The following is a 23,531-nucleotide window of genomic DNA, read 5'->3' as shown; positions in this document are numbered from 1 at the left end:
CCAGCGGAGGGCCACAAAGATGGTGAAGGGCCTGGAGCATCTCCCCTATGAAGAAAGGCTAAGTAAACTGGGTCTGTTTAGCCTTGAGAAAAGAAGACTGAGAGGGGACCTGATCCAGGTTTATAAATATCTGAGGTGTGGCGGCCATAGTGGTGAGGCCAGTCTCTTTTCAGTGGTACGTGGAGACAGGACGAGGGGAAACGGACATAAGCTGCAGCATAGGAAGTTTCGCACGAATGTGCGTAAGAACTTCTTCACGGTGAGGGTGACGGAGCACTGGAACAGGCTGCCCAGGGAGGTTGTGGAGTCTCCTTCTCTGGAGATATTCAAGTCTCGCCTGGACGCCTACCTGTGCGACCTGGTGTAGGGAACCTGCTTTGGCAGGGGGGTTGGTCTCGATGATCTCTAGAGGTCCCTTCCAACCCCTACAATTCTGTGATTCTGTGATTCTGTGACTAAATATATTACTAAATTGCCCAGGCCAAGAAGGATCATGTTTTGTCACTTGTTAACTGTATTGTGACACTGAATAAACAGGAGAAAGACAGACAAAACAGATCTTTGTGGCAGACCTTACTCCACTCATCTATCATTACAAATTACTAAATCATTGCCTCAAACATCTACCACTATTCAAACAAACAGCCAGTTTAACTTGGTTCTACACAAGACAAGCTGTTATTAGTGGGGCAGTGAAGTAACATGGATTGTTTGCAGATTGTAGTTCAGTCTGCTGTACTGAAGGACCATGTTTATTTACAATCAGCCTTGAACTCCTCTCTACCCTCTACCCAAAAAACACACTGAATCAATTTCAGAAGTCTTTTTTATATCATTTATGACCTGTGACAAAACTGCACTAACACAAAGAACAGAGCTCATTATCAACAATAATATCTTATATGCAATGAACAAAACACAAAACAAAGCTTATCTATGCTAGTGGGAAGGATGATTAATGGATACAAAGTCCATTCTCAAAAGGTACCCCCAGGAACTGAAGATCATTGTGTATGCACACTGTCTACCTACCAACTGCAAAGTGAACTTTTTGTAAGCACAAAGAATACAAAGCAAAATAATTTGTACAGGGATATGCTGTTTTCTTCTCATTTATCATATACATCTACCGGGGTTTTAATTTCTCCATTTTAAAATATTCTTCGTTAGCCTGAAAAGGTATGTGAGAAGAAGAATCTAAGTAGCACAAAGACAAATTCTGAATTGGTTGTTTTGTCTCTTTACATTCAAGAAACAGGAGGACTGCAAATAACAGGTGACTGGTTCCATACAAATAAGAAACTCCTGCTCAGAAGTCCTTGCCCTCTGCTACAACTGGGAAAACTTGTTTTGAGCACAAATATAATAGGCAACTGAGTGAAAAAAAATTCTTTCACAGCTACTGAGCAAAAATATCACACATTGACTCAGGGAATCCTGATCTGCAGAGAAGAATCTGAGAATACATGAAGTATGTTCACTCTGTTCTTGTACTTCTCTCCAGAGCTATTGATGAGGCACCCAAATCTGAAGAGGTGTATGTTTATGTTTACATAGAGCTAAGCCTGTGAGGCTGGTAATTTTACTAGAAAATTTTCCAGAGGAAGAATAGCATACAGTAATAGCGGATGGGGAAAAAAAATTGCAACAGATGTTAGCATGCCCATTCAGCACTGTGCTGGAAGGCACACGATACCCTACAACAAATGGAACAGATTCTTTTTCTTAATATAATGGACAAAATTAAATAACGCAATGGGAACGCTCAGTGGTACAAATACTAACCTTCTGGCTCACATAAGCTGTATTTCTGTATGTCTGTACACTGTACTGCACATTTTAGCTGATACATAGAAAAACGGTTCTGATTTCCTCCTGCTTCTTGTATTTCAAAACTAAGCTTTCTAAAAACTTGCCTGCATAACTAATCAAAGTTAATCAATGCCTGCCACCTTGTGGAGAATTCGAGCTTAGCAGTTTTTAATTAATATCTGGAGTGAGTTATGTTGATAAGTTACATTAATGTTTACTATTAGAAGTACTTCACAGAGCAAATTTTACAGATAGAGTTTGCCCCATTTCAGTGATTTCAGAAACAAATATTCCAAAGAGGAACACTTTACAAAGTATACTACTTTTATTTGATAATGGCATTTTCAGCAAAATGTATTAAACTATACTTAAATGCTAGTGTTTGCTAATTTTCTGATAACACAGTTCTCCCCGGTCATTTCCCTATGTCAATTTAAAGGAAAGTGTTCCAACCTAAAGCCGTAATCAAAGCATCAGATGCACTGCTGAAACAGAACATGATAAGACCGAGCATCCTTCACCTCATCCTCACTACCAACTCTTGGAAACAGAGAAGTCTGGAAGAGATTTGAATGGCACTTGGAAAAAACAGTATTGATTTTACAATTTCCAGTCAGAACATGAGCATGGTGATCTGGCAGATGGCGTTGTACAAACAACAGGCTCACCTCAGCATTGGTCTGGGGGGAGGTGGTGGCTCATCAGTATCTTGACATCTTTTTGCTTTTTGGTTACTTGCTTGTAAATATTACGAGATGTCACTCCCAGCCACAGTACTGTTGCAAGAGTGGAATAATGGAGAATTATCCCAACCTTAAAAAATAATAAAAAAAAAACCCCTAAGCATTTATAGCTTATGAAGCTACAAAATTACCATTTACTGGATGATTGGCATAAAACTTGAATTTCCAAAATTTCAGTTCAAGAAAAGACAATTTGCTACGATGTTTTCAACACTCAAATAATTGCAAATTCGAACAAAAGCACTACAGAACATTATAGTAAAGGATTAGGAACTTTTACAAGTCATTGGAGGAAAAGAAAACACTTCAAAAATTTCCACTGACATTGTTCCAAAGAAGCAACTGTGTAACACTGAAACATGGCAACTGAATGATGGATGGCTCAATCTTAGAAGAACAAATCATCACAAAAGAGAAGACCTGATAAAAGCTGTTTGTTTAGAGAAAGCACAGGTTTTTGACTTCAAACACTTCTCATTTCCTCCTTTTAAGTTATCCTGAGGCAGTAAAAATAATTATGTTTCTATTTGCAGAAAACAGTTTTTATACGGTCTGTAAATGTCACATACTTATTACAGAACTGTTACAGAGAACTGTAAATCTCAAAAATAAGAGGTAAGATAAAACAACCACTGTGATAACATCCCTGGCTAAAAAAAAACTGCTGCTCTTACGAAGTATTTTTCCAGTATTCAAATAACAGATAAGAGACATCTTTAAGGTAGAAAAAAGTGATTCTTTGTCTAAATTTAGCATTCTGATGAAAATGCCTGTACAGTACTGCTGTTCTGTAGGAAGCCAAAGGGTATATATGAATATAGAGGCATGAAATGTACCTGATTTTTTCAAATGATATCAAGCACAATTCCATAATATTCACTGCTATAATAAATAAACCTCAAAATATCAAGTTTTCATATTTGAAGTTTCACTTCCCCTAGCAAAATGATGGGAGAGTTAAAATCTTAACATTATTTTCTGGAAATAATTTCAACATATTTTCTTTTGCTGCTGTGTTTACTTACTGCTTGGCAAATGCTGGCATTCCTGGTCTGAGTTACGCCTCCAATGAACATCACACACGTCAGGAAAATGTGAAAACTCAGGTTAACCAGCATATGCCAGCTTTTCACACTGATCCTGATCAGACTGTTAAAAAAAAAATGAAGTTAGACAACATAAAAACAGAGCACAGCTGCATTATCATCTTTCAGAAACTAAAAAGATACAGTCATGTTAAATGAGATGTAATTACTGTTAATGACTGTTTGACTACCATGCATTTTGCAATCAAACAAGCTCTGGACTTCATTACATGAAATTAACACGCCCTCCTATTAACCAGCTTAATACAACTATTTTGGCCTTGATTCAAAAAAAAAAAAGTCAGGATCCAAGCTTTCATGTCAACACAAATGTAAAAAGTACAACACTTTAATTTCCCTGTCATTTTTGAGAGTGGGCATTTCCATCACCACAAAAGAAAAGAGGAGGATTAAAGAAATACATGGTTACAAGACCTAAATTATCACACCAAAAAGAAAAGATGAATTAGGCCGCTTCCTTAACAGTTTGTTCGCATCAACAAATTTTATAGGAAAATATGGATACAGATCACTCTGTCATGTTCAAAACAGAAAGAAAAGGTTGTCCTAAGCACTAAGAAAGCAGTTTAGCCTTTAATTTTATTCATACCTGTGATGATATATATAGCTGACTATGATCATCAAGAGGCACATTAGCAAAACCATGGCAGTAGCATAAATTACTGGATGCAAAAGATCAGCTGGCTGTGTATATAATTCAGCTTCTGTCAAGTCCTGACAACAAAACCAAAAGCAACATTAGTCCATCTCCTTATTCTGTAGGAATGACAGAGAGAAAAAAAAATTATACATACACACACACACACACACACACACAGAATTAATAGGAACCCTACAGACAAAATGCTATGTCCCCTCTGTCTCCCCCAGTTAGTTAAGGTAGCTTACAAATACCCGCTGTTCTGGCTGAATGTTATAAATGCAGTCATATTTTAAAGCACGTTTAAATGTCAAGTATGTAAGAATACAGAGACAAGTTAGTGGTTCTGACAAAAGCAATTTTGTTATTTTTAAAATGCATATAAGTTTGTACAGTGTGTAGAATAACACTGTGTTCCAGTGAAGATTAGCATCTACAATAACTTGCACAACTTAAGACAAACCACCCTTAGCAAGTTTGCAGATGATGCTGAAATGGGGGAGTAGATCAGCAGGCTGGAGGATATCCAGAAGGACAGAGAAGTGGGTTGGGAAATGTCATGAACTTCATCAAAGGAATAGCTGAACGTTTTGCACCTGGGATGAAATAACTCCCATGAATGCAACAGTATGGGCTAGGTGCTGGACTGAATAGAAAGCAAGGAAAGAAGAACCTGAGGGTGCTGGTAGACAGAACTTGAACACAAGTCAGCAGCATACACTACACCCCAAAGCCAAACTTCACTGTACTAGTGAAAATGACGTACAGATGAATAGAAGCCATTATTCTACCCTGCAACCACCTGTGCAGAACTGTACTCAGCTGGAGGCCTCCTACTACAGGGAAGACACTGACACACAGGATGGTGCAACAAGTGAAGCATATAATGGAGGCAGAAAAGGCTGGATCTCTGAGAAGAAAGATGGGTCAAAAAATCAACGTTATTATATTCGACTAGTTATTCTAAGAAGAAATCTCATCATTATATTGAGCTATCAACTGGGATAGTACGAAGATGACAAAAATCAAACTTTCTGGAGCTGAATAGAGAAGACTGAGAGGCAATGGATTCCTTATTACAAAAGCTAAAAACAGGAATTCTATGTAGCAGGTACGTATAAGCTCAAGTTGAAACAATTTACTAGAATTGTTTCCCTAATGGTAGCAAATTTGAAAAGTGCTTCAGTATCTTCTGACACAGAATGAAATGTTTTTTCACTGATATTAGGCAAACATATCTATTTTTTCCTTTTCGGAATAGACCGTATACAGAAACATATCTTCTAGTTACAAATGGTGAGTTACTCAAACTTCAAGAGTTGTGCAAAGTTCAAACGCTTGCTGAGGGAAAGGAGAACAAATTCAGCCTTCACAAAAAACAGAGAACATTAGGAAGAAGCTTCAGCTTGCTTTGGAGAAAAATCACAGTGATATACATTCTATTTTTAAGGTTAAGATTTAAGGTTAAAGTTAAGGATAATCTGATTTCATGGACAGGAGAAAAGTTCTTGAATCAACAATTTCCATTAAATAAGAGTTGGCAGTGTATTCACTACTCCTTCAATTGTTCTTTTATCAGAATATAAATTTGTTATTGCTAAGTAACTCACCGACCTCACTCCAAGCAAATTTGATCAAATTGCTGTTTGATTTTTTTGTATTTTTTTTTTTCAGCACTTGGAAGAAAACGCTCTGAAAAAGATCATAAGACATTACACCTTAGGCAGCCAGTGTTATCAGAACCTAATGCTGCCCATGGTCCAGCCAATAGTCACCTGGAGATCCTTAGGACCACATTGCAGTGACAAGTATGAGTGAAGGAACTGTCACACAACTGAGAACAAAAACCATAGGAGAACTCTAGTCACTGCTTCCAAGTTGGTGACAGGTAGCACGATGCCATGTATCATTTGTTATAAATTTAGAAAGCAAAAGCTACAAAATCACAAAATTTAACATGAACTTCTAAAGTGTTTGAGAAAATTCAGCTTGACCCAATACCCACTAGATCAATGGAACTCTGACCGCACTGTCAATTTTTCATCATATCTACTAAAAGGAGTGAGGAAGCAAATGTTATTTTTGAGTTAAACCAATCATAAATAATAATTTGTTTATAAAATGTCAATAAAACAACTGAAGAGATGACATTAAGAACATTAGGGTGCTTACAGCCTAGCAGCACTGTGTTTCTTCTCCAGAAGCACTGCTTTTACTTTCCTCTCCACTGCAGGATGAGAAGTATATATATACACATATATATTAATGAGAGTTCTGATCAGTCTCCTAGTTATCTGTTCTATTATTAAGCAGTAGTTCAAATAATTTCAAAACACATACAGATTTTTATAGCTCTATCTTTCTAGATCACCTGATTAAAAAACCAGGCACTCAAACACAGCTCCCTTATCAGAAAGGACTTTACATTATGTTCTGAAATGTATACAGATATACAAGTATATTACATTTGCTTTTATTTTAAATAGGTATAGAAGAATAAATAATTAAATAACTCAGGTTATTAGCCAGAAATCATGCAGCCAAGATGATGAATACTGCTTTCAGACCCCTGGCTGCCACTCCTGTTTATGTATTTGATGTTAATGATAGCTCTAGAATTAAAAGCCAAACTTCTAAAGCAAAAATCCAGAAACTTCCTATGTGCCAGTGACCTGAATCCAGGCTTATGTACCACTATGAGAGTCTATTAAGAAAACAGGTTATTGTGGCCTTTTTAAGTTTTCAGTTAAGTAACACACAGGCATGAAAACCATCTTCAGCAGCTACTTAGAGAGTCAGAATTTCTGCAGTGTTTTAAACTATGTGCAAGGAACAGCTTAATAAATAAGAGTTGGTCTTCCTTCTTTCACCTATCCTCTCCTCTCCTGACTCTACTATCTAATGCTTTGAACATTAGATAATATTTAAGGAGTACAGTTCTAAGCACACACAATGACAGACACCAGCAGAGAAAGATGAAAACTGCCTCATCCTCTTTTTTGACTTCTGATTGTCAGCAGTTTTCTACATGTCTCACAATATACGTAGATACTGATGCAATTGTGCCATGTAAATTAAGAAAGTCATTTACAGCTGCAGATAAAGCATGTCCTTCATTTTTCCTCCTCCAGATGGCAGAAACGTGACCAACTTTACGTAGAACTTCTCTTTGAATGTATACTATACCTACAGATGAAGTTTAATTCAGTTCTAAAGACAACAAATTTAGTATGTTAACAAAATGCTTTCTTAAAGCTTTTACAATTTCACCCTGTTTCTTACTAATTTACCACTTTTATGGCATCACATTTTATACACACTGATGACTAAGCAGGTCAACAGCCGCTGGCCACAAACTGGAAGCTTCCCAGACCAAATTCCAAAGCTCTGGGAACAAAGAAGAAGTCCTACTTCCTAAGTGAAGAGCATGGAATGAAGGCACCTCTCTTCCTTTTTTATTCAGCTACCACTATATTTTAGAACTTGTTACTTGTTTTCTTGAAATAGCAAGTTAAGATAATGCTGTTTTAAACAACATTTAAAATGTTTTATTTTAGATAGTTCACCGTTTCAACTGATTTCTTTTGGTAACAGACTTACATATTAGTAAGCGAGAAGCTTACTTGTAACAGAACAGCTACAAATTGTGGACTACGACAAAAACAACCCAACAACCTGGGAAGCATTAATAATGTTAATAAATTTTATCCAGCTGACAGTAACAACTTCTCTTGTTCTTTATTTTGAACTGTCATTATTAAAGTTCATAAAAGCACATATGATTAAATAGCTCATTAGAATGCCTTCTTTCCTATAGTATAGTACTTTCTGCATAAAAGTTATTTTTATTTCAAATACTCAGCAGTTAATCCCACTTGACAGTTTTCCATTTAAACCTCATCTTGAATGAAAACTTATATTTACAGAAGCAGCAACTGAAGATTTCTATGCCTTGCTAATAAATGAACAAGGAATGCTTACTTTAATGCAAGAACAAAGAACAATTGTAGTTCCAATATCTTTAAGTTCCAGAAAGAATATGTAATGTTAAGTATCATACCATTAAAACTGCATAGTTGCTGAGGGAGTAGCACTGAATGGTAGTAATGTTTTCATCAGACAGAAGAATGCGACAGCCATCAGACTTCCATCCCCCTTGTCCATTCAGTAGATCAAAGTCCCACTGAGCTGCAACAGCATCTGCTCCATGTGCTATACGCCTTAGGGTCACATTTATAGGAACATGGTGACTGGCTGGGTTCAAACCATCTATTACAAAATAAATGCAGTTGCACATAAGTTTCTCAGCTGGCCAAATGCTAAAAAATAATCTCTCATTTTTTAGACATATACAAACTTGATGCAAATAAGTCAACAAAAGTGTCTCAAGGATCATAAATGTAATAATATAAAAAACAAACCTATCTTGGTAAGAATGACTGGTGTCACAACTGTACGACGTTTCCCATCATCAGCAAGGTTTGTTGAATTTCCTGTTGCTGGAAAAAGCTTTCCATTGCGAAATGCAATAAGCTGAAGCTTGTAGACAGACTCATCTGCTGGTCTGATTTCTCTTTTTTGCTTTTGGGTGAAAAGAGAAGCTGGCAGTTGGATAGAAGCCTCTACGATTGTATTCTGGAAATAAAGAGATTGTAAAAGTTTTAAAAAGAAAGTGAAATTTTCTTTACAAACAACTCCTCCACCTGAGCACTGTCAGAAATGAAAATACTGCAACAAATTTGACAGCACTTTCAAATAATCCACAGTAGAAGGCCTGAATCTATTGAAAGTCTTATCCCTTTCTTAAAAAGGAAAGAAGTGCTAAGATTCTGTAATTGCCTCAATTGCTACAGCTAGTAAAGTTGAAATGGAAATCAGCAACTCGTTACAGCAACTAGAAGCAGTAACCAAGGCCAGGTGAGAACACATACATACAGCAAAGCACAATTTCCTGTAACTGATCATCACTGTCACAGAAAATGAAGCACTCTACCCAATAAGGTTTTCTTATATAGTACATAAATTATGGTAAGGGAGCATGCCTGTAAATTGCACAGAATTACACCATTATTTTATACATGCATCCTGCAGTGATGTTCAAGCACAGCAAGTGATAAAAGCAAACTGGTGTGCAAGCCATTCTGCCATTCTGATACACAGATGTGCATTTGTGTGGGCATGTACACACATAAAATGAATTAATACACATGCCTAAAATACACATACTAATACAATGAGCCTTTCAAGTCCATGCACATGTATCATTTTCTAGTTAGATTAACAGTATATGTTGATTGATACATAATTTAGTATGTAATGATGGAGAAAATACAGCAAAATAAAAGGTAATAACTACTATGACCTAGGGAGAATTTCAATTTCCCATCTTTTGAAATACTTAACATGTTTTAAAAAGGAAAACCACAAAAACCACACCTATTCATTAAGAAGTGCATCCATTAAAGAAATTATTCCAAAATCAAACTATATTACTCCTTGTCATTTTAATTATCCTTTGTCACAGTCATTCTGGATTACATAAGAATGCTACTTTAATACTAGATATTGCTTTCCAAGTGACTCATATTTATTATATCACTATAAAGACAACAGTGGGGTAAACAATGAATATCCAACCTTTAAAGCCAGACTTGACAGCGTATTTGAAACATTGCACTTAAAACTTAGTTGCTTATCTAGGTTTCCATCTGGATCTCTTCTCCCATAATCACTGAGTCCTGTACGATCTGATGTAGCCACTTTCTGAAATACGGTGCACGTCATCCCAGTGAACCCAGCAGCCTTTATTACGTAAGCCTCAAGAGCAATATTTGGAGAATACTGTAACAATAACAGCAACAAACATTTAACAATAAAAATGTATGCCTTACAGGAAGAACAACAAATAACCTTTAAGAGATTCTCAACTGTAACAGTATGCAAAAATAAAAAACAAAAAAAAAACAACCCTGTTCCTATTTATCTGGTAGGGAACTCAGAATATTTCTACTCTCTTTTCCACATAAAAACAGCAGACATTTTATATAATGTCAACTTCTATTAAGCAAGGAAAAATAATCAGCAAAACATTTTCTAAACAAATCCATACTTACAGTAGAATAAACTTGAGCTCCATTTGCAAGCCGATACATAGCAATTTTTTGTAGACACTGTACAATTCTAGTGCAAGCCTTGGATTCCCTTTGTGCCATCCACAGAACACGTTCATCAGCTAACATAATGTTGCTTGCTATATCCACCATCACATCGCCAAGCTAACAAGGAAAAGAAATATGGTTATTCTGCATCTTCAATAACATACATCAAGGAGAATAATCACCAGAAAATGGAATGCTACTTCTCAACATCAACACTCAAATATCACACCAATGCGATTTGCATATTTACACTGCACTTATAGAATAAAAACATGAAACATGCAGGTATTTCATTAAGATTCAAAGGTATAATACTCCACATTACTCTGCTAATTGTTTAAAAAAAACAATTTACAATCAAATTCAAACCTAAAATAAATAAAAATAACCATAAATCGGCTATGGTAGTTTACACATTGGATAGAAAAAGAAGGAACAGAGTAATACAGGAAGAACTTGCACACAATCCTTCCGCTCCTCTTCCTTTGGCTATGCCTTTCTTTGATTCCTTCCTTGCTTGTCATTAATTTTACACTGTCAGTTTTAGGTCACAAGCTATTCACGAATGATGGCAAGTAACCACAGGTACCCGAGTTGATTTCAAAGCTGCTAGTTACACTGTTATGAAGTTGTTGCTCACACATCTTACCTGGTCTTATGTATGATGAAATACAAGCCAACAAACTGAATTCTTTCATGTACACAACAACTATCAAGCATCTACATTTGCCTACATTCGATTTTTCACAGCATTTTAGGAAGCGGCAAATGCTGCACCAGAAATGAAAAATGCATGTATTCTGAATTGAATGAAAAGCCATTTTCAGAGACTAAACTTTGCAATGAATTTTCTACATAAAGAATACAAGGTTGGGTACAGAAAAGATCACTCTTACATCCGGAATTATTTTTTTTTTTTAATTACTATTTGTACTTTTAAGAACATTGCTAGCAAGGTTAGAACATAGCAGACTGTTTTCCTTTTTAAAAATCTTTCAAAATAAAGGCAAAAATGCTAATATAAAACTATTCACTGTTCTAGGAACTGAGTTTTTAGGAAGAGAACCTATAGACATTAAAAACTCAAAAACTATCAAACAGCATTGTGCAAAGTCTGCAGGCTGAAGCACTTTTTGTTGAATTCTCAAGAATACATCAAACTTAGATTAATTGAAGATGCTCGTTATTACTTTAAAAATAGGTACCATGCCCTATACATGTACAGATGGTGTTTTTACAATACATTATCAGTGTTAAGATCCTGAAACCATAGGACTCCTGTTTTAAATATTGCACATTATTCTTTCACTTTAAGGTATGCATAAGTTTTTCAAACTGCAATCTAACTTATGACAATCTACTGAAAACGTTCCGAGTGTCTTCAGCTGCTTCTTTTCACATGAAAAAACAATACTGAATGAAACAACTTACCATTTACAGTATTTATATTTTAGAATAGCCACCGCAATGCAAACTGAAGTGACCACAATATCATATCCATAGTTAAAAAGAGTTCTGCAGACTGAGACACTAACAAGAAACACAGTCTTCCTAACTAGTCGAGTATTAAATGAAATTGCACACACTCACATCCTTTCAACAGATTAAAACAAGGTTGATTTAAAATCGAATCAGTTAAGATAAAAGAAGAAAGATAAATGTGAAATTACCAAAAAAAATTTTTTTCTCCGTATCATTTATTACCTTCAAACATGGCAAATCAACGTCAGATTGTGAAGCTCTACAGACAATAAATCACAGCTGAGAAAAGAGTATCCTTATAATGTAACCAATTGCACAGCATTCTAAAATGCTTTCAGCTGGATACAAATATCATCCATTTAATGAACTGCTTGTATAATTGCAAGATGTACCAAAAAAATTGCAAGCTATGATTATAAAAATGAATTGTAGACTGAAAATTCTCCAAGGAGTTCTGTGAAGAATTTACAGCCAGCATTTATGGTTTTCTGAGGGGTGAAGAGGAAAATTTGGCTGCTCTTTTTGTGCAAGGCATTGTAATTAACAACTGCCCAACATGCACTGTAGAGTGAGATCAATTTAAACCTCTGTTCAGCAGTGAAACAGAGAGTTCCTGCCCACCGGTGGGACTATTTCATCACTCACACTTTTCTCCCCAACAATGAGCTTTCTCTAAGATTTTATTTTAATGTCTTATCTTATCCTTCAAAATGTAGGAATTCTGAAAACCTTAGAGATACAGCTCAATACTGAATAAAGACATCCTACCATGGTGGGAGGGGAGAACATAAGTCTTGTTTTATTCATTATTGAGAGGATCTCTGAGGCTTTCATTATTCATCTTTTTAGATAAGAACAGACCAATGAAAACCTGTGTGACCCACTCCATATTAAATAAAAACAGACTTACTGTACCTATCTCCCTGCTCCAGTGCTGACCAGAGGTGTTACTCACATTATAGGTCCAGTGAATGCTGGATGATCTCAGCGCGAATGCAAAGTCTGTGACCATGGGTCAGCAACTTCAGAGACCTACTAAACAAACAAAAAATGGGATAGAATCTGATAAACCACTAACTCGGTGCCTGCATCTACTGTTGAGAAGGCTTCACTGCTCAGAATATTTTAGGACACTTTGGTTATTTTTAAAGCAGTGGCAAATTATCCAGTTACCTCTTTGTACTTTTCTGCAAATCTTCCGAATTTCTCTATCATTTCAGCCACAAAAATAACATCCATCTTATCAGAAAAATTTGCTGCTTCAACAGTGTAAGCCAAGAGCTGTCTTGCTGTTGCCAATGCGTTAGTGAGGTTGAGCGGCATCTACACAAAGAAGAAACAATGTTCATTTTTTAAAAATGCTTAAGTACAAGACAAAGGAAACACTTCAATTCAAAAACCAGCATTTTCCCAAAAAGGATAACAAACCCCACAGGGATCATAGGAGAGTTCAGTTTAAGTAGCTAGGAACTACCACCCTATCTGCTAGCAACACATTCTCTAACATGCTGAAGAACCAAAACTGGCAGCCTTAAATTTTATTTTGTCTTATTGTCTTAGAAAGGAGAGAGACGTTAAAAGCTTGTTTTGTTTTGCATGACAGCTTGAGTAAAGTGAAACTGCTAAAACATGGTGTTTCATAGCAAGAGAAGCCCCAAAGAATTCTAATGCACCACTGCTGTTGCATTCTCTTGATACTATAATTACTAGAAGTGTTTATAATGGAACTTGCACAAAAATCAAACCCAAGACAGATTATTTCTATGACAAAGCTCATGGCTTCATTTCTGAAACAAGTACCAGGTTGAAAAACACTTTACCACTAAATAGCACCTAACTCCAAAATGCCTGAGCTAGCAGGGACCAAAACCAGCAAATTTCATATAGTACAGCAGAATGCTGTGCAAACGTTATCAGCTCATGTTCAGTTGCTGTTTATCCATTATAATCCAAACTAGAAGCATCTTGCCTCTCCATTTTTTGGTGTACAAACATTTAGTCTGTCCCACTGTATTTGTAATCTGCCACGTAAGCATAGCTGTACATCAGTCCCTGCAGGTCTTAGCCCATATACATAGATTTGAATGCAATTAATGGAAGATTATTTTCTTCCAAAACACTATTTACAATTTAAATATGTGACTCACAGTTTGAAGTCATAACGCACATTGAACAACGTAAACTTTCAAGTTCAGGTATTTTTTTTTTTTTATAATTTCTTTGAACTTAAAACAATTTCTCTTCACCTAGAACTATATCTGAATGAAAGAAAAACAACAACAGTGAAATATAAACGTACATTACAAAGATTTTCTTCCATTTTAAATGTAGGCCCCAATTTGATTTAAATTACTTGGCAGAGTTCTAACATTCAAAAGAGCTCATCAACTATCTTTGTGTTCAGACTCTAATGATGCTTATAATATCATTAAAACATTTAATGTGTCTCAATGAAGTGATAAACTTTTGTGCTAAAAAGACTGCCAAACCTACATACATAAAATGAGGAAGGCTCTAATGAGTAAAAATCAACCTCTGAAATCAAAACATGCCACTCTTCTCACTTTGAGGAAAAAATGGAAATCTGTTTCACTGTAGTATACACCTGTCCCTGTACTTTTTAAGCAAATAATAGAAATAGTTATCAATTCCACACACAGAAGTTATACTTGTGCTTTTCTGAAGCCAGAATACCATTTCGATACCCACATTTTAAATTGGCAAATTCTTCTATAACCCGAAAAAAAACTGCAGCTCCAAATTTGGGTGGTAGTACACAGTCTGTAGTGCTGTCCCATTACAGGTGCTGCTGGATAAATTTCCAGGGTTAAAAAAACACAACCCAGTTTCGCTAAAGTTCTCAGTAGGCAAATACTCAATCTTGCTGTGTCCCCCAGTGGGGTAACACCTCCCACGTGCTAACTGGATGCAGAGCACTACCCTGACTTCGCATTTCAATCCTGATATTCTCATGTGACAGCCAAAGGCTGCACCTCCAAGTGCCAGGAACACAAAGCTGCACTGCACAAATAGTTCATAGAATCACCAAATCACCAAGGCTGGAAAAGACCTCCAAGATCATCCAAGTCCAATTGTCACCTACCACCAGTATTTCCTCACTAAACCATGCCTGTTAGTACAACATCTTCTATGGTGACTCAACCACCTACCTGGGCAGCCTATTCCAGCATTTGACCACTCTTTCAGAGAAGAAATTTTTCTTAATATCCAACTTGAGACCACCCTCTCTAGTTCTATTACTTTTTAGGTGGGTGAAGAGGCTGACCCTCATTTCATCACAATTTCCCTGAGCCAAAACATGCAGCTTTCTCCCTTTTTCCTCCTCCTACATATCCCACATCACTGTTCACTGATCCTCTGGACCAGAGTGGGAAAGTAAAAGCTACTAAGTCTGCAGTGGTAAGTAGGGAGCGAGGGAGCAAGTCAGCAGCAATCTTCTACAGTGTAGATCATAACAAAACATTCTCAGATCTCCCTACATCCATCTGTTCCACAGCTGTTGGTGATATGACACAACACACTGTAGAACATCAAGCTTAAACAAGAGGGCTCCAAGGGTTTATGGAGTATTATACAATCCAATGCCTATACATGGAACATTTACATACACTGTTTTGCACTGATGTACCAAAAGCATGCATAAATAAGTCTGAAAAGGAGTTTGGAATGCTAAAAAAATCTTTATAAGTTCTATCAGATTAGAGAAGTCTCACTGATTCTTACTATCCCTAGTCAACTCCCATTATCCACAGAAACGATTATGGGTTTACTGTGCCAGAGCTGAGCAGAATTTGTCCACTACTATAATTACAAAAGCTTTTCTCTGTTAAAAATGTTTCTTTGTAGTACATATGCAGGATAAGGCATCCAGTTGACAAATACATTTAATACTTGTACCATTCAATTCTCTTTATTCTTTATGCTTTACACAAACACACAAGAATAAAATTTTCCTCATACATTTAATCTGAGGGCAGCCAAAATAGATCACTCTTAACATAAACCTACAAATTCCATCGTACTCAGGAGATACCCATTTATCACAATTCAGCTAGACCACCAGTGCTACATACTTAAAAGAAAAGACAGACTTCAAATTTTTGATGAAAATAAAAACTCTGATTTTATAGAAATGCACAGATTACCTGATTGAACATGTAAAGAACTCGGGTCACATCATTTGCATATTGGCACCTAGAGTAGTCCTCTTCTGCCCAGTATCCTCCCCTGTCACATCTGCGCCAAGCTCTTCTCTCATCTTGCGAGTTGCCAGGATATATCCCACTGCCAGCAGAGTAACGTGTACACAGCAGGTATGCTGTGATGCCTGCCAATGTTCTAGGCCACCTGGGGAGTCAAAAGCAAAAAAATAAAATAAAATAAAATAAAAAGAGAAAGAAATTTACATGACAAGTAAATAAAAGGATTATGCACTACAACATGAAATAAAGACACTCAAAATTAAGCATCGCTAAACTATTTAAAGGGCCAAGCTGTATTTTCAAGCTGTTCATATTTGAGCACTATTAACAAAATGAGTACTAATGCTAGCATATTTTTTCATACTTTCAGCTCCCCTGCAATCTACAGCTAGATCACATTTCTCAGAGCCCCATCCAGCCTGACTCTGAATGTCTCCAAGGACAGGGCATCCACCACATCTCTGGGAAACCTGTGCAAGTGTCTCACCGCTTTTATTGTAATAAACCTTTTTTCTTATATCCAATCCAGACCTCCCCTATTTTCATTTAAAACCATTTCCCCCTGTTCTATCACAAGGGATCAAGAGTCTGTCCACTTCTTTCTTACAGCCCCCCTTTAGATACTGAAAGGCCACTATCAGGTCTCCTCAAAGCCTTCTCTTCTCAAGGCTGAACAGCCTCAGTTCTCATAGCCCATATTTGCAGGGAAGACATTCCATCCTATGGATCATTTTTGTGGTCCTCCTCAAACAGGCCTATCTCGTACTGAGGACTCCACATCCAGATGTAGAACTCTAGGCAGGCCTCACCAGCACAGAGTAGGGGTGTGGGATTACCTCCCTCGCCCTGCTGGCCACGCTGCTTTTGTTGCAGCATAGGGCACGTTGCTGGCTCATGTCCAGCTTGCCACCCACCAGTATCCCCAAGTTCTTTTTGGTAGGGCTGTGCTCTATCCTTTATTCCCAGAGCTTGTATTGATAGAAAGGGTAAATTACTGTATGGGGCTGCTGAATCATAGCCTGAACCTTTGATTGATTACCTGAGGCGAGCAATGAGTCAGCCACCGGAGCACAGGTGAAGGCAAATCACCTGTGCTGCATGAAGGGGTGGAGCCTGGCTCCACCTCTCCTAGACCCATTTAAGAGCTGACTGCCAGTGGGGAAGGATCTCTCTGGAGATCTACTCCATTGGAGCCCAGGACAGGGTGAGTGACTTTCTCTCATTACTCCAATATAAATTATATTAGCCAACCTCTTGGAGATATATATATATATATATATATATATACACACACACACACCATCTGTATATCCATTGATTATACAATTACTGATTACTAACAACAGTTTACAAGTGGTTTTTGTTGTTGTCGTGTGTGGGTTGTTTTGTTTGTTTTTAATAAAACTAGCTTGCTTCATGAAAAAATGCATTAATGCCATCTAAATACTTGTTTTATACATTAGCAAGTCCTGCAAGCATTCTATTTGTCCTGTTCACATATACTGCATTCAGACTAATGCTGAACTGCAGATGAACAGCAGAGGACTGCATTCAAAGTGATTAAGAGACAGCAACAGTAGTACAACCACTGACTCATACTGCAGACAAACATCTAGCAGTTAAAAATTCATGTGAGAATTAAGCACTCACAATGTGAAGAAATTTGGAAAGGACTCCTTTCACTAACGGGACATAGAACTAAGTATTTTAAGGAAACTTTAATATTCTCCATGTTTCTTCTGTAATTTTATTGTATATTTTACCTGTAGATGCTTAATTTATTTAAGTGTAAGAATAAATACAGGAAATTAAACTGCAATACAGTCTTAGTGCACTGATCACTCAAGAATTGAGTGATCAAAAGGAAACAATAAGAATACAAAGAAACAAGGCCTGAATTATGCTGCAATGCTGAGAACAAGGAATGCCAGTCACGGCCTGCCCATGCTTCCTGCTCTCTCTCTGGAAAGATGCAAATACGCAGTATTTCATAATTCAGAACACTAATACTTGAAATTCAAAGCAAAAATGACACGCACCCACAATAAAGAAAGCTAAATATGTCAACTCTTACAACCTAACAAAGTAGGTTTAACTAACACCTAGCAAAAGATTCACTTGGTCAACCCAGGCCTTCTGTAACCAAGACAAGCTAAAGCAAGCTCTCTTTCAACAGCCTAAAGAACTAACATACTTCTTTCCCAGTCTTAATAATTTCTATTGGTTTTTACACACCACAGTTGTCTCCAAAAACTGAAAAACAATTGCTAGCTTACACTTGTGATTTAAAATTTGTAGTTTTTTTTTAAAAAAAGATTCAAACTGTATTTCAATAAATAGCCATTTAATCAATTCTATCATCTGGAACACACCTAAGTTTGTAGTACATATTTCTGTGTTTGGAGGAGTCTGAAATGAACACATTCATTAATGTTCCAGGAAAGTAAAATTTAAGTAAAAAAACACTAAACAAACACAGAAACTGAACAACTCTCTGATCAGCTCCATTTTCCTTTCTTATTCAGTTAATGAAGTTCTCATACCGAAGTCTTTGGCATTATCCCACCTTTCTCTAACAGAGAAAACATTTTAGGGTATCCTAAAAGTCCTCTCTAGCTCAATTTCCCATCAATTTCCAATGAACTCCAACAGGTCATTTCAGATATCTTCAGTAGTGAAAGAAAAGCGTTAGAGGCATTTTGGAAAACAAACAAACAAAAAAAAAAAAACAAAAAAAAAGCACCCAAGCAACTCATAAAAAGAAAGCTGTGGGTATCCTTAGAATGTATGAGTCATGGCATCACCAAAAAATTCAAGTCAGTAAGGAATCTAATGGAAGGAACTAGACGATTATTACAATAAGCCAAAGGAGAAAACAAAGAGTTAAAATTTTTCTGTCTTTTCTAAGAGCTTCGGCATAAGAAGTCAATTCTCTGTACTGCAGTGGCATAATTGAGTCAAGATGTGGAGAGATATGGATATATCCATATACAAGATATGGATTATTATGACCATCACCTGAATTTCTGAGAATCTGGAAGATAATGACGGAGTCTTGAAGCACAGCTTCAATTAAGCCTAACAAATATGCACTACACATCTATTCTGCGCCTCAGGAGATCACTCCAAGAAATTAAAGTGTCACTATTCAACCTCTATCTGGAAGAAAAACCCAACACAAGAATTAGACAATATAGAGAATGTTAAAAGGAAGAAGAAAGCAATTACTACAGTTTTAAAATAACAGCAATGAATGACATGTTAACAACTGTTTACATGGGTGGATTGTGACAGAACAAGGGGGAATGGTTTTAAATTGAGACAGGAGAGGATTAGGTTTAGATATCAGGGTGGAAGTTTTTCCACACAGAGGGTGGTGATGCACTGGAACAGGTTGCCTGGAAAGGTTGTGGATGCCCCATCCCTCGAGGCATTCAAGGCCAGGCTGGACGTGGCTCTGGGCAGCCTAGTCCAGTGGTTGGCAACCCTGTCAGTGTCAGGGGGGTTGAAACAAGATGATCTTTGAGCTCATTCTCAACTCAGGTCATTCTATGATTCTATAATGTACAGACATTGTAGAGAATGTAAACCAATTCAAATAACATGTGCGTAATCTATATATACAGACAGATAAAAATAAAATACACTCCCTATATATTGGTAATTTCTATTCTTCTAATAGGTTCTGTAATTATGTAGTATTTTATCTCCTATAGAAAAGGAAAGGCAGCAGAAAGGACAATATCTTCCTTAGAAAAATCACTTTGAAGTGCTGCAGTCTCAGCAGCAAACTTAGCATAGCATTATGTGCACACTCACAAGCTAATAAAAATAACACTGTTGGATCATGTCTGGCCAACTGATTACAGGCTGAACAAATTATGGATCTGGTGGGAAGTGAGGAACAGGAAACAGAATACAATGCAAGATAGACAGAACATGTAAACGTGTCTCAAGTCTCTGAAATTGCTGTATGGAGAAACCAAAGCATAGTCCAATAGTACATCTGGGAGAAAATACAAGTTAAATGATGAAATCTCTCTTATGGATATAAAAAGCTCTCAGGGAACGAAGAAAAAAACAACCAAAAAAAAAAAACAAGTATAAAGACAACCGATTAGTCAGCTGGAACAGCTACTAGACAACATGTAGGCCCACCAATACCTCAAATACAGCCAAAACTCAACTTCTAGCATGCCAAGAAGTTCTCCAGAAATACTGACATGAAGATTCTAAAAGACCATTTCTTTACAAAAATAATTTTATCAACATTATTTTTTTTAAAAATAAGTTTCCACATCAGTGATGACACAAGCAGATATCAAGAGGATAAGGGAGAATGGCTTTAAACAAAGAAGGGTAGATTTAGGTTAGATGAAAGGGAGAAATTCTTTACTCAGAGGTCATGAGGCAATAGAACAGGCTGCCCAGAGAAGCTGTGGATGCTTCATCCCTGAAGGTATTTGAGTTAAGGTTGGGCAGGGCCCTGGGCAGCCTGATCTAGCAAGCAGCAACCCTGTCCATAACAGGAGGGCTGGAAGTAGTAGATTCTAAAGGTCATAGAATCACAGAATTGTAGGCGCAGAAAGGGACCTCTAGAGATCAAGTCCAGCCTCCCTGCAAAGTAGACCCTCTACAGCAGGTCCCTTCCAACGTAAGCCATTTTATGTTTCTGTGATAAACTGGACATGAACAGTGGGACAGTTAAAACTTCCAAGGTTCCTGCCATTACTTCACATACACAAATCAACACAAATAAGTATAGTCATTAGGAGCACATGATAGGAAACCAAGTCCCTTACTGTTTCCTCTCACTCACACCACACTATGTACAGGCACAGCCCAGCAGTGGGAAGTGATTCCAGCTCCAATTATGCTTCCCTACTTCCCTATTTTTCCATAGTGAATGTTAACCTGAACCATTCTCAGACATGAACTGTTCAACTCCAGTGCATCCACAAGATGAGGCATTGTCCACTTCCCCAAAGCAGGGTTCAAATTGTAACATGAAATTTTTGTCATTGAAAAAGAAAAAAAAAAAAAAGCCTAAGCAAGTCTGACAGCATTCTTTGTTTCTTGTGAGTCATCAACATCTTTCACACTTCAACCAACTGCTAGCAGAAGTACAGATTCAGACTGTATTAACTCTCTTACTGTGTCATTGTATATAATTAGGTGCTCAAAGTTTATCATACACACGTGAAAGTAGACATCTATGGGAGAAAATATGATTCATTAACATTTAAGTACTATCATTTCATTTCAGGAAGAAAAAGCCAGACAATGAGGTTACAGAAGCATTCTTTCTTTTATGCATGTTAATTCTGTTTTGAAAGCATTTATTTCTTTAAGCAGTAACTTTTAGTAACAATATGTTTTGTTATCATAATTGCATTAGCTTACAGGTAGTCTAATGTTTTTTATTATTATATCTTGGTAACTATCTAACTTCAACATGACTATTATATTTTTAATATTAAACCCACCAACAGTTTTCCAAAGGGTAATAATTACATTTATGACAGAATTCTATCAACTACTAGGAATAAACTTACACTACGCACCACAGTTGAAGGATTTACTGAAGCAGGAGCAATAGGTTATATTTTGATTCGTACATTCTATTGTCTATTCATTCATAGACTGTAATAACATGTTTCAGGATATTAGGCTAAAGCCTAACAGGATGAATATATTAAAAGAAAAAAAATAACAAAAGAAAACATTCCCATGATGAATACTGTTTTCCCTAATCCTTACGAACTCATGCTGAACTATTATTACAGCACCACAGACATTGAAGACAAACATTTCTCCATTGCTAGTCTTTGCTGCCGCATTTCTAAAGGATAAAAATCTAGCTGCCAGTTTTGAAGCTGCTTCCAAGCTAAAATGACTAGCCAGTTCCAACTAAAAAACTATAAAATCTCATTCACCTAGGATCATTTACAACCATCTGCTCAGAACCATTTTCTCGCTAGTCAAAGTCTTATCTCCATATGGTCTCAAAAGTAAAAAATTATCCTTTATTATTACTCTACCTAAACTACAAATAGAAGACCGTTATAATAAACCCAGACACAGTGAAGCTTTCGATAAGCTGAACATTTCCTGAAATCTTATTTCTTTCCACTGAATTCTAGAGGGGGTAAAACCTATTACACTGAACAGTCGCTGAAAAGCACAGGTTAATTTAATGGAAAACACTTTGAAATAGGCCCTTACCATCTGTTTTCACCTCTAATGGCATATCAAAGAAGAACAATTCACACTTGTATCATAAAAAAATGCATAAGTGATTTAAATAGATGTGTATGCTCTTTGATGAATACAGCATCCATCTCTTTGACTTTCTTCACCTTTTATCTTAAGCAGGAAGTTCTCATTTGCTAAAGTAGTGCTCACCCCTGCAGTACGAGTCAACACAGGGTAGAAAGAGGATGTTCAGTGTTTCCTATATAAATAATTCATTACAATGTGAAAGTGAAACTCTTCAATAATTCCAAATTGCTTTTGTGCAGCAAGTACACTTACAGTTTCTTCCCTTACTAACAGTTCCTTAGTATTCAGAAACCCACTACTTTTCTTCTCAAAATCATCCATATGAACAAGCAAAAAATATTATCAGCCAGCTCTTTACCTGAATTTTTGCTACAACTGGAAGAGGCCTTCTGCGCTTGAAAGCTTGTCTTCCCTCCCCCCCCATAAACTATGTCCCAGCAATATGCTTTAACTTGTTTTTCATTCCTTAAAATGTCTTATTTCTATAGAAAGAAGATGACTGAAGAACTCTAATGTACATAGAGAAAGGAACAAAAGTTTATAAATAGATCAGACAGAAGATCAGCATAGCCAAGCAGCATAAATGAACACAAAAAGCAGTTGCTATAATGTTACGAAACCCTACAAATAGTACTAATAATTTATGTTGTGACAAACTAATTATCTGTAGAAACTACTGCAGGGAGGTACAACACAGATTATTATAAAGGGAATTACCTTACATACAGGGAATCTATACAGAAGCTACCTGGCACCTCCAGGAGTAACGTGTTGTTAAGAGTGACCAGCAGCAGAAAGATCAGAAAAGGGAAAACAGGTGAAGAGGTAAGAACAAAAGACAAAATACTCTGCAACATCCAGCACAATGGAATATCAGAGCTAGCTTTACAGTTCCAACAGTCATAAAAAGGAAGCAGCATTCATATTTTCTAATGTTACATGTTTCTTGCATAGTTATTTTGTTGTATGGGAGCAGCAAAGTTTTCAAAATATACAGACAACTTGGTGGAAAACCCATCCCCATCAGTACATACTCTAACAGATCTTCTAAGAAGTTTTATTCCAATAGTTTATATATATATATA

General features: G+C 36.6%; 1 protein-coding gene across 1 annotated transcript in view; it reads right to left on the bottom strand.

Annotated features, from left to right (window-relative positions):
* ADGRA3 (adhesion G protein-coupled receptor A3) overlaps positions 1–23,531 on the bottom strand; it is a 57,674-nt gene that overhangs the window by 4,297 nt on the left and 29,846 nt on the right. The window contains 10 exon segments of the mRNA XM_010710354.3: positions 2,481–2,535; positions 2,538–2,625; positions 3,581–3,704; positions 4,251–4,375; positions 8,362–8,570; positions 8,723–8,936; positions 9,939–10,142; positions 10,415–10,576; positions 13,115–13,264; positions 16,108–16,309. Coding sequence (XP_010708656.1) covers positions 2,481–2,535; positions 2,538–2,625; positions 3,581–3,704; positions 4,251–4,375; positions 8,362–8,570; positions 8,723–8,936; positions 9,939–10,142; positions 10,415–10,576; positions 13,115–13,264; positions 16,108–16,309 — 1,533 coding nt within the window.

Source organism: Meleagris gallopavo, chromosome 4 (assembly GCF_000146605.3).
Source record: "Meleagris gallopavo isolate NT-WF06-2002-E0010 breed Aviagen turkey brand Nicholas breeding stock chromosome 4, Turkey_5.1, whole genome shotgun sequence".
NCBI lineage: Eukaryota > Metazoa > Chordata > Aves > Galliformes > Phasianidae > Meleagris > Meleagris gallopavo.
The sequence above is the reverse complement of the archived record's forward strand: the minus strand, read 5'-3'. Positions and strand labels throughout refer to the sequence as shown.